The sequence below is a fragment of the Nyctibius grandis genome, chromosome 8, assembly GCF_013368605.1.
Source record: "Nyctibius grandis isolate bNycGra1 chromosome 8, bNycGra1.pri, whole genome shotgun sequence".
NCBI lineage: Eukaryota > Metazoa > Chordata > Aves > Nyctibiiformes > Nyctibiidae > Nyctibius > Nyctibius grandis.
The window spans coordinates 30,391,100-30,403,612 of record NC_090665.1 but is presented as its reverse complement, the minus strand read 5'-3'; the positions used below and the strand labels follow the sequence as shown (position 1 = coordinate 30,403,612).

Genomic DNA, 12,513 nt, shown 5'->3' with positions numbered 1-12,513 from the left:
ATGTGAACTTCTTTTAAAGCAGTTCTTATTACTTGGATATAGCTCTGCTCTTGGATATCTGTGTGTTACTCTGATTCTCTTATCTTCAGAGAAAGTTACTTATAATTATCTTATTTCAAAAATTGCTCTTGCAAGATAGGAGAGTATGTGATTGAGACACAGATTTTGTTTGGTGTAGTGCGAACTGACATGAAATGCCTGAAGTAGTGGGTATTAGCACGCTCGGTGCAGGAAAGGAATCATGACACACACTCCACAGGTTGTTCAGGAGACCTACTGGAATTTTCAAAAAAAAAATCTTCTTATCTCTACATCTGCAAACTGCTGCTTACCCAGCCGTTGTGTAATGGGATGCTATTTCCAGCACAACCCCAATGATAAGGCAGAGAATATGCTGTACTTTGTCACTTGGAGGAAAGTGCTCAGTTACAATGTGTATTGGTGTCAATGTGCCACGCAGTTTTCTGGATACGGTCACAGAGGAGATGTGCTCTTCTTCCAACCCACAGGGCATGGCAGGGACTGCGACAGAGCTGGTGGAAAGGGTTTCCCCTGCAGTAGGGAGGAGGGAAGAAAGGGCTTTATGTGCCCTTTCTGCTGCCAAATAAGAGCTGGGAATTCATCTTCACTTTGGCAAATTATGTTCCTAAAACAATGCAGGGACATTTTTCTTTAGATTACAGTGTTTCTGTTTGGGCTTGTTTAAATATTGAGAAATCCAAAATATTTATAATTCTCTTAGACAGTAATACCATCATTATAATTATAACCTATGACTACTTGTGCCGGTCTTCTCTAGCTAGCTTTCCGTGGCCACTTAACTGTAAGTCTTTTAAAAGTTTATTTAAAGTAAGAAACTACTGATTCGAGGTACCTGAAGGACAATTACAGCTTTTGTAGTAAACCCAATTTTGAAATTGTAAGGAAGTTGGCCACAGCTGGCAAACTCACTTACTATCCGTTTTAATAAAGAAGTTGAGACGTTGTATCATTCTGTGTATACTTGAAGACTTTTTGGTATCTACATTGTTGATTTTTGTATGTCTGTTTTGTTTTGCTAACCAGAGCAAAGGTCTTTTGGCTTATTTTGGAAACTTCCGTCTGCTTGCAGAGTTCTCCACTCCTTTTGTCAATCAGCGGTAAGTGGTTGGGGAATTTTTGCATAGTTCTTTTAAATTGTAATCTGTATTATTATTTCTTAGGAAGCTTTTTTTGTTGTTGAATGTCTGCTGAAAGGGATTTTGTATGTATTGAACTAAGGATTACTATGTGGAAACCTTTTTTGCTATGAAAACTTTTTGCTGCTGTAGCTGCAACAGTACAACTAATGTATTCTCCCCTGAGTTCCTTTTTACAGTAGATCAGCCTTCATATGAAATGCCAAATTTTTATGAAACTACTCAATAAAGAAGTTCACAAATATAATAGTTTATTAGCCTTTGTATGTTCATTTAATTATTATAATAAAACCATCATTTTCAATAGGGATTTTTTTTTTTTAGTATCATGGACCAGGAAAAGAAGGAAGATAACATTGTCATCAGAATCCTAGAATGGAATTGCATTGCCCTAGATAATTTGAAGTTTATTTTGCAATACTGCACATATATAGATCAATATTAATATAGGCACATGAATACATAGAATAACATAAATGTATATCCTTTATTTATTTACAAAAATAGTTCAGGAAATTAATTTGAGCACTTAAATTAGAAAAATAGTAAAGCACCTAAATATATCTGGAATGGTTAATCTTCACAGTTGTGATCAGAGAAGAAAGTGGCAGAAGGCTCTTTGGAAGAGCTCAGCGAGAGTCGAAGCCTGCCATGGCTTCTGGTTGTAGTGTTGCTACTAGAATTGCTGCAGTGAGTATCAGAAAAGGAGCATGATAATGCCACGTACCGCGGGTAGGGGAAAGCGGTCAATGGAGTTTCCTGGTGCTCTGGGGAGGGTGGCCTCTCTCCTTGCTCCATAGCCACCATGACGCAGCTGGGGATAGGGATTTGCCCCAGGAAGACTTCACCTCAGGAGAGGGGCTTTGGTATAGGGCAGTGCTGCAGTCCTCTCCTCTTCCTCCATTTTTTTGCCATGTAGGATCAGGTCTTTCAGTGTATCGGATGCCCCTCACCCATACTTTCTGGGTTGTATTTCTACTTTACTGATTCTACGTATGTGGCATCTGTTTTCTTTTCCAGGTGTCTGGTAAAGAAAGGGTAACGTTTGTAAAGCAGATAGGAATTGTAATCCTCCTGCAAACAGGGTATCTGAGTATTACCCGTTACCGAGTTGTAACTGTAAACTCTGAAATATTTTATGAGACTGTAGCATTCCTCAGATCTCTAGAATACAGAAGAGTGTGCTGAGATCTCTTTTAAACATTAGCTTGGCAAATTCAACTTACAGGAGGGCAGGGTAAGGTAATGGAGCTCTCCAGAGGTTGCTTTCATTTGCCCAAGCGCAGCTGAGTAGGAGATTATAGTCTAATGTAGTCTGTGCTCTGTGTGCAGAGAAACTAAGGAGTAAATAAACACTACTTTAAACTTATTTTAGTAATACAAGGAAGAAGAGAGCAAAAAAAAGAAAAAATGTGGTATTATATTCTAGGTTTCTATATTGAAATTCATGTCCTAGTGAATGGGTGTTCTCCCAACTGACTTCTACCAAGACAGGATTTCATCCTGGGTTTAAGTGGTACCTGTACTGATGCTTACCTTTGGGACTGTGGCATTAGGAAGTATTGTGATACAGCAGGCTGTTAAAAGTAATATATGTTATACTTTTAAAATGCCTATGGTGAGATCACGTGTCTTTGAATACTGACATTTACTGCTTTCTCAGAAAAACGGAAGTCACTGTAGGAGATAATAAAGTCCCTTGCATAAAGGATGTCATCTCATTAGTGCATGGGGTTTTATTTTTTCATTAAATTTGAAGAGAACCAGACCCTTAAGACAGTAAGTAGTGGATAATGATAATGACTTACATTATGTTTCTTGTTTGCACTCTTAGTATTACCAAAACAGCTATTATTAAAATATAAAATGATATTCTAATCTCAGAACTGTAGTATTTTCTTTGTATTTCTTGTCTTTGTTGTTAGGGATATCTAATTGGAGTTGTCTCCATGCCAAGTATTTAGGTCTTTTAATATTAATATCAGCATTTATGTAATTAATTATGAACCGTGGTGGGTAAAATTGTAAAGATAGCTGTGATTTACTGACTTTTATTTTTTTGAATTTGCTGGGAGAGGGAAGTTGCTAAGCAGATGTCCAGTTACCTATATTGGCACATCACAGTGTATTTTAAAACTTTTTTTTTTTTTATATCACTTTTGGAACCTGTGTTGTATATATCAATGAAAGTACAGGCTCTGATTGTTAGTCTGACCAAATATATGAGGTCTCTCTCTTCATCATCCCAGTAAGTGTTTCTGTGGTGAGGTGTCCTGCTTCCAGGCTGGACTGTCACCTCAAGTGCCTGGATTTTAATTGTCTCAGTAGCACTCTTAATGAATTCCTGGAGTATTTCTGTTAGAGATGGATTTCTGGCAAATCTTATTAGTAAATCTGTAATTACGTAGGTTGTAATCTGTAGGTAATTAAATTAAAAATTACTTTTAAAACCAGTTTTAGAACTGTTGTTTTGTTAAATAGTTTCACCCTCATATCTTCTTGGAAATAAACTGATTATTCTACTTCCCTTCCCCATCATGAATACAGAGATTTAAGTAATTTTCCTCCAGTCCTGTCTTTAACCTCCCATTGTTGCACAAACTTTCCTTGTGTTTATTTTGGTTTAAGTGTGGATGATAAAGAATTAGAGGAGTTTGTTGTTCCTTTTGCTAGGAATTCAGTGCACAGGTTCTGTGTGCTAGGCAATAGATAAGTTATCCCTATCTACTAAGGAATTAATATGCAAGAATTTTTTTTTTAAAGACCACTTATGACTTGGTAGTAGTAGTGGGAGAGGGGGATTTTAGATTTACATTTTTAATTGCGTAACATACCTAGCTGTGACATGATCTAGTGCCATTTACAATGTCTGGTCCTGAAGTTATGGTTTCGGGCTGAACAGAAGCAGTCAGAAAATCCCAAATCTGTGAAACTGGAAATTAGAGCTTTATCTAGCTTACCATATCCAAATACAATGCTAGAATTGCTTTCAGGGAAACAAGCAGAATTTTAGTTGCCTATCGGTGCATATGTATTTATCGTTTTAAAAGTGAGTTTGAATTACAGTGTATTAGACAATAGTCACTGAAATGCGCACTGGTTGTCAACTAGTTTACAATTTAAATCAGGATTTTCTGCATGTTATTCTGCAGTGTACTGGATATCACACACTGCTTAAGTGGGGGAAAAAAAAATGTAGCCAAGCAGAAGAATTTGCAACTAAGCCAAGACACAGTGCAATAATTTAGAAAAGATAAGTGTAGAAGCAATTAATAAATTGATTAATCAAAAAAAAAAGAGAAATAAAATCTTTTTTTAATGAGGTGGCTTCAAGTTCGCCTGGTATCTGTGAACACTTCTTTTGCAGGTGGTTTTTTGAAGTACTAGGATATCCCAAATCTTCAAAGGCCAACATCATCAACGGTGTGCTGATGACAGTTGTGTTCTTCATGGTGAGGATTGCCGTCATGCCTATATATTACAGCCATGTAATTTCTTCATTTGGAACAGAGGCTTTCCAGAGATTAGGATTTGCAGCCCAGAGTGCCTGGATTATCTCCAGTGTTGTCTTGGATGTTATGAATGTGATGTGGATGGTCAAAATTGCAAAAGGATGCTACAAAGTCATTTGTCTTATCGGACGGGCGGAAGCCAAAACTCATAGAAATGGAAAATCTGACTAGAAATCACATGCATAAAATGAAATTTCTGCTATGAAAATAATTTGGGTTCACTGAAACAGTGCACATTTCTGCCATGGAATGCTCCTCTTGAGGAAACAAGGTATTACCTCTGTACTGACCTCTTGCCCTAGCCACACTGCCTGCACACCCAGGGCCACGCTTTATGGATCCTGTCTGGTGAGGAATAAAAGCAAAAGCTCACACAAATGAGTTCCACGTGTCTGTTCTAAGCAGTTACAAGCTACTGAAATTAGAAAGGACCAGAATGGTTGCTTGCTTGTTGTCCACCAGTGTGTTTGAAGTGTTTCACTCAGGTTTCTCAGATTAACGTGTTTTATAAATCCAGTGAACACTGAGATCTCTCTTTTTTTTAGAAAACAAAAAAACTCCCCAAATTCCTGATATGGTGCAATTTTCCTGGCACATTTCTATGTTTTCTTTTAGGAATAACAATCAAGATTTCATTCTTGACAACTTTTTAATTTTTGCAAGAAAAGCTAAAAATTTAACTTTGAGTCTGTAAAGTCTTCTACTGCTTTTTGTTCTGCCTTATATGAATGCAAACCATTTTGGGAAATTGATGACATAATTTAATCTAAAATGCTGTATTATAACACTACAGAATATCTTAAAAATTGTTAAAATTATCTGATTTTGATGGGAAGGATTCACTTTTGCTGTGTTAGATTACATGCAATAGTACATCTTCTAAATTGCCCATGGAATTTCTCTCGTGAGTTAGTATGGTAAATGATGTGTGGAAACAGCATAATTCTTACTGGAGTGCTTTTTCCTTTGCTGCTGCTGCCTTTGAGAAGTGGTGCAACTCTCCTCAGAGTATTTTTAACCATTGGCTATTTGGATGTGAAGTTTAATTGTAAAGAGATAAAATTCTTTTGTACATGTGATGTGTAATTTACAGTAATACATTTTTTTCTTTTATCACAGAAATGACCCATTTGATATGAAGTATTGACGTTTTTTTGTCACATTTTCCTTGTTAATCACATCACAAATCGGAGGTGTTGACTAAAAACATTCTTGAATTAACTGTGCCAAACTTCTGTAAAGCTGTATGGTAATTTTGTAGAATGACAGTTCACTTCTGTAAGCACAACATTTTATTTTTTTTTTAAAAAGCATGTATTTGTCAATAGGTACTCTGTTCCTGCTTCTGCAAACTTAAAGGTTTGGAGAGAATCAGAGAGGAATCTTACCATCTAGGAGTAGTCTAGAATCTAATTTATAATACAATTTGAGGAAATTCTGGTTTTTGTTTTGTTTTTAAATGATTTTGAGAGCTGTATTTGTGCGTAGTTTGATTTTGTTTTGCTTTAAACCATATCTGAATTGGGACTGATTAACTTCTGTTTTTTTCTTTGGTGTGTGGTGATTTTTTTTTTTTTAATTTTTATTTTTTTTTGTCATTACTTATTTGTTGTACCTTCTGGTAAGGTGTGCTAAAAGTATTCATTTTCACTCAGCACTTTAGTGCACATCCCAATTATTGTAGCAGACGTAGCAGACTGTTTAAGCAATTTATTTTTAAACAAAAAGATAAAATATATACCCTGTGTGGGATAATTAGTTTTCCTCTTGTCCAGTTCCCTCTAATGAAGCTGGGTGACATGAACTGTCCCCTCTGCAGTCGGAGGTGTGAGTGCCCCAGTACTGTGCTCTTGGGTGAGGAACGCAGCGTTCCCGTCTTCCAGGAATGGGATGTCTGTAAGACCCCAAGAGGACTGTGTAGGCTGCAATACCTTATAACCAAGGCGGCTGCAATGAGTTTAGTTCTCCAGTTAAAATGTTGTCAAGGAGCATTGTTCGGGCTAGCGTAATACGCGCTTTTATAAGCTTAGTTCCACTGTTTCACTGGGCATGCTTTTTTCCAAAACCGCTTCCCAATCCTGCCTTCTTAAGGGAGATATAAAGGATTGTTAATACTTCTATTTTTTGGATTCTGTGCTTATTAATACTTGACAAGCCTGCAGACAGAAGATCTGTTTATGCCTTGGGAAAGTTAGCAATTAATCTGTTTAGCTGTATGATTTGAGTGAGCGCAGTCCCTTCTTTGGGTACCAGGAAGTCCATAGTCTTTGAGAGTTGATCCTGTGACCTGCTTTGCTGAAAGAAAGAGACTCCCTTTTATACTAATTTGCAGAACTTCGTATCTTTTAAAATAGTGATTTCAGTGCATCTAATGCAAAATCTAGGCTACGTACAAAGGCTCTATGTTTCTATCACCTTTATGATTTAAAGGTGTACATGAAATACTTTTTTCTTGTGCTTTTTAAGTCACTAGATCAGGGAATCATTTTGTAATAGCTTGTTTCTTTCTAAAGGAAATTTTAAATTGAGTAAATTCAAACATCTTGGAGAACATGTTTGAAAGAAGTCTGCTTTTGTTATTCAGAAAGTAGGATGAAAAAAATTGATGAGGATGATTTGGAGCAACTCTTAAGGTGATAACTCATGAAAACTTTTTGAAATTCATCCCTTCTTAGAATTAATCTTTAATATTTCAGTATTTTATTTTTTTTTGTTTTCAATGGAGAACATCATTAAAATGGTGCAATTCCTTCACTTCTGGATAGACTTTTGTCTGATGGGGGGGGGGGGGAAAGCCAAGCTATAGTAAAATTACGTTAAAACTAGATTGAAAAAAAAAACAAACCAGACAAAACCCTGCGTAATACACTTTGGACAACAATCCAGAATGCAAGGGCAGTGGGATAATTATTTTAAAACATGTAATATTCATAGAATCATAGAATGGTTTGGGTTGGAAGGGGCCTTAAAGATCATCTAGTTCCAACCCCCCCTGCCACGGGCAGGGACACCTGGATTTTGGATTGCTGTACAAAATTAGTGTAATTAAAAGAATATTTTCCAGTGCATTTGGTTTAAATTTTCTAATTTGTTTTTTTAATGTATTACAGTTATATCCTGATGCATCTACTATGTGTCAGAAGACGACTTTCTAACGAAAATAGCTAACACTTGTGTACTCAGCAAGGAGTGTAGTAAACAGGCTGCAAAGTTGTGATGTACTGAATACATCAGCATAGGGCACTTTTTACCTGCCATTAAAAGATTATAATACAGCAAATTAGATAGCTGTGGCACCCATTCTTCAACTGCACTTTATTAATTTAAAAACTGTGGTGAAATAATGATGAAATTTAATGTTGCAAGCTTTTTTTTATGCAAAAAAAGTAAATGCATGATAAGTAGCATTGTAATAAATGCTACCTTTAGAATGTAATATTATCTTATTAGTGGCTTAAAACTTCTATTTTTAACAGATGCATTGTCTAGTGTAAAAGCAGACGCTTGGTATGTCATTAGGTGTCTTTGCCATGGATGTATCAGATGGAAGGAGTTAATCTTAAAAAATGCTCAGATATTTTTTTTTCTTTTCTTTTACATTTTTCACTACCAGGTGATATAAAATTAGCATGATGATCATGGGAGAGTCTTTCTGTACTGATAAGGCTGTATGTTAGAATGCAAGTTTCCCTTTTTTATGGCTTTACTTTTTCATCAAAACATCAGTAAATACCACTTGCAGACCTATTACAGGGGAACGGTAGGTCGAGTTTTGCTTTTATAATTGATTTGTGGATACGGTACTTGCACGGAGGAAATGTATTTCAAATACTCATTTTCTCGGTGAGTGTTCCACTAGATTTCAATGAAGTCGAGAGCCTTACACTACAGAGATGCTTTATGGATTATCTGTGTGCATTCTTCAGTGGCAAGAACTACATCTCTGAAGCCTACTCTACCTCTATAAATACATGCTATCTTGAGTGAGCTCAATAATTTAATAACTTAATTGCTTAAAAAATAGAATAGATTGAATAATGACAAATATCCTATCCACAGGAAAATTAGGGGAGCTGACTTTATATATAATTCTTCACAATTCTGAATTTTGTATTAAAATGTATTAAAAATGAAATTAACAAAATAGAAGAGAATGACTTCCATTTTACTAGAAAATTACGGGAGAAGATTACTCATACTGCAGAACTAACATTAACCTAAGAGTAAAAGCTTACAGGAGTGAGCAAATGTGTTCAAGCAGGTTTAAAGAGGAGAGGTGGAGGAGACTTTGAGAACACAAGTATAGAGATCCAGATGTCTTTCTGCTGCTGCACTTGGCCCAACAGCAGACTGATACGTAGCAAAAAGGTTTAGGTATTTCTGTATCTCTCTTCACAGTGGAAAATGAAACTTTATTCTTTAAAATTTTCAAGCTGTATAAAATGGGTTATCGGTTGTTGATTGCTGTATGAAGAGGACTTTTTCTCATGGACTTGTGTGTGTTTAAGTATATGTACATACAAGTTTTCTGTAGAAGATCATTTAATAGAGAAGTTTGTAAAATTGTTTTGTGATCCTTTTGCTGAGCCATTCAGAGGAAAATAAAGGGCTGTTTGACAGTTACTCCAGCTTAGGATCTGATGCAGTGTTGGTTGCTGGTGAAAGCCATCAATAAAGCAAGTAGAAAGGGCCTAGAATTTTCAGATGAAAAAATGCAAGTGTGGAAGACTTTGAAAAGTATGGGCAGCCCTCTTTCATATTTTTAATAGCCTACTGTACAACATCATTATCCATCTACAAGGAACTTCATGAGGAAGGATTTGTTCCTGGTGGAGTTTCTCTATCTATGGAATATATTTGACAGCTGGAAAAAGAACAGCACTTCATTGCTGAGATCCTGACAGCAGTCAAATGGAAATAGTGATCAATATTTATGAACTTCAACACTCATCCAAACCCGGGTAAAATCTCTTTGTTGGAGAGATTTCTCTTAGGATTTTCTGAAAGAACTTGAAAGTTCTTTTTATGATAGAGAAGATGAAGGATGTGCTTCCTGGAATGTTTAGAGATCTGGGATTAAGCATCAAATCATACTTCTAGGCGGTAACACTTGGTAAGGTTTCTTATGCATTACAAATCTCTACTAGCTACCTCCTTTGACATTCTTGCTCTATTTATAATAACCAAGCACTTTATAGCTCAGTAAAGAATGGAAGGTAGCTATGAAGAATAAATTTTATTGGTTGGTATAAGAAATATTTTGGCAAAGTTTCTTCTGAGATCAGTTTCATTGTGCGATGTCCTGAACTGAGAGGGCATCTGATTATAATGATGTATATAAATTTTTAATCTAGGTGTCATGTAGAGGAAATGTCTTTAAGAGAATGAATTATGAAGAGTTCAGCATGGCTTGGTATCAACCATATAATGATTCAGTTTGATATTTATAACTTCCTACTTACTGAAATTGAAAATATAAAAGCAAATAAAATATTCTGTAGCGTATCTTTACTTTTAATCTATGTGTGGGATGTCGAACATTGTACTTGTTTTGTGGACAGGCCATGCTTTTATGAGCTTATAAATATTTAAGTATGTGAGAATCTGCACCCAAGTGGAACATGTTGCATGTAAATTGTCTTCCAAGTTTTTAAATTTCATATTTTTAAAAATTTGCTAGGTTTGAAAACAGCATTTAAATATTAATACTAAGCTGTAATACAGAACATAACACTTTGAATGCAATGTGGGATGTATTGGTTTTGTTTATTGTAACCCTATTCCAGTTTCACAAGAGAAATCCATTATATAATGGAGGGGGGGAAGGAGGAAAAGGGCTAATCATGAGCTCGGCTATATAATTTGCACACTTAATATGCACACATCCAAATATCCTGGATTTGTTTCTAGCATGCATATACCAAACAGTGTTTTCTTTAATATTAACAGATACCTATATATGTAGAATAATCTAACATGTAAGCACAGCTAACCTGAAATAAAACCAAATTACAAAAACTGTTGGGAACAAATGAGGTACCAGTTAGGCATACGTAATGGAGCCTATAATTCAAAAATGTTTATATAATCTTTTGTCTAAGAAGAAACTTGATAAATATATCTCACTTATGTGCAGAGCAAGGACGAAAACTGTAAATTCTGCTAGACTGATTTCTGGTAAATCTTGACAATCTGGTTTGCAGTAAATACTAATACTGTCACAAACTGTTAGGATCGCATTATTCAAATAGTAATGTAGCCTGATTGTAGGAGCAATCCTTATCATGGCATAAGAACTTAAAAATGCAACATAACAATTCTGCAGATCGGTGATAAAAGTAATCAGTCGTAGTAAGGTGAATGATTAAGTATTATGGGTTTAAATTTACTTTTTTATTATTAAAAAAAATTATGAATTATTTGTTTGCATTTCAGTGATATTGTAAAGCATTTCTGTATTTTGTTTGAACAGTTTAGGAGCTTGCATAAAATGATACTGGCTGATTTTTTTTTTCCACTTTGATATATGCAATACTGTCAATAAGCAATAAATTGCATGTTGTATGCAAGGTATTGATACTGCATAATAAAGGAAAGGAACACATTTTCTTATTTTGTGAATTTTTCTTTCTTAATGCGATAATAGCTTATGTACCTATAATGAATGCATCATGAAAGAACAATTTTCTTTGGGTTCAGTTCAGAAATAACTGGCTTATATGGTGTCTTGCAATTTCATGCTGTGTCTTTTTTATTTCAAGAAAGGTGGGGAGGGAGTATGAGGCCTGAGCCACACTGGTGTTCAGGTGGCTGGACTTTTGAAGGCTGAAATTCTATGTAGGACAATCACTGGAGCCAGGAATGTGACTTAAACTGTGAATTTTGTTGTGTGTTGAGGAAAAACTTCTATTTATATTGGATAGTATAACTATATTGCACTGTATTCTAATACCACGTTTCAGGACATAAGCTGGACAGTTGTCTGAAGGCTCTAGGGATAAAGAGCTACCGCTGTCAGCGTAGTATACATGTGATGCACTACACAGTCCCTTACTGAATAGTAAGGTGGGCAATTAAGTCCCTTAATATGGGGATTCCTAGATTCTATATGTGCAGTGAACGTATGCGTAGGAAGCACAACTTATGTGGTGAAACTCAGAGGTTTCTCTGAGCATCCTCGGAGGAAGTTGCTGCTGTTTTATATCTTAACCATTGGCTTCGAAGCACAGGAATTACTTGTGTTTCTTTGAGTTTCATTTTGTATTAAGCAGTGGTTAAATTACTAGAAGAAAACACAAAGTATTCCATTGGTTTTTACTTTTTTCCTGTTGTAGTTTAAGGGGTATTTAGTTCCATTTGTAATTTATATTCTTAGGGTACTAATTTTACACTGTTAGTGTAGAAAACTACTCATTAAGTAGTCGGTCTGTTTGGAAGTGTCTGGGAATGTCTGGAAATGTTATTTAGGGTCAGATGCTATATAGGTCAGATTTCCAACTGCTTGAGGAAGGACAATGGGGGCTTGGTGGGAGGCTTTCGGATTGGCACTGAGCAGCTTTTAACACTGAATGGTGGAAAGGAAGGGCTAAGCATGGCTGGGAACAAGGGATGCCTTTCAGTGAGCCATTCTGAACCTGACAAATTCAACAAATCTCGCTTAAAGTGTGAGGAACATACCTCTCCCTAAGATGTAGGATATAGGAAGTATTTTGTATATCCACTTCTTTGTCATGTTCTAGTGTAAAGTTGCTCTCTATTTTCTCCCCAATTTTTTTTTGATTACTCTGTATTCTTGCTGAAAACTTTGTTTTCTGTACTTGTAT

The 12,513-nt window shown here is 35.7% G+C and overlaps 1 protein-coding gene across 7 annotated transcripts in view; it reads left to right on the top strand.

Moving 5' to 3' along the window:
- Nucleotides 1-11,285, top strand: part of TLCD4 (TLC domain containing 4) — a 45,875-nt gene extending 34,590 nt beyond the window's left edge. For all 7 annotated transcript variants that reach the window (XM_068406106.1, XM_068406105.1, XM_068406102.1 and 4 more), the window contains 2 exons: nt 1,066-1,139; nt 4,546-11,285. In XM_068406106.1, the coding sequence (XP_068262207.1) occupies nt 1,066-1,139; nt 4,546-4,861 (390 nt within the window). In that variant the 3' untranslated portion in view covers nt 4,862-11,285. The remainder of the gene's footprint in view (nt 1-1,065; nt 1,140-4,545) is intronic.
- Nucleotides 11,286-12,513: the final 1,228 nt, after the last annotated feature.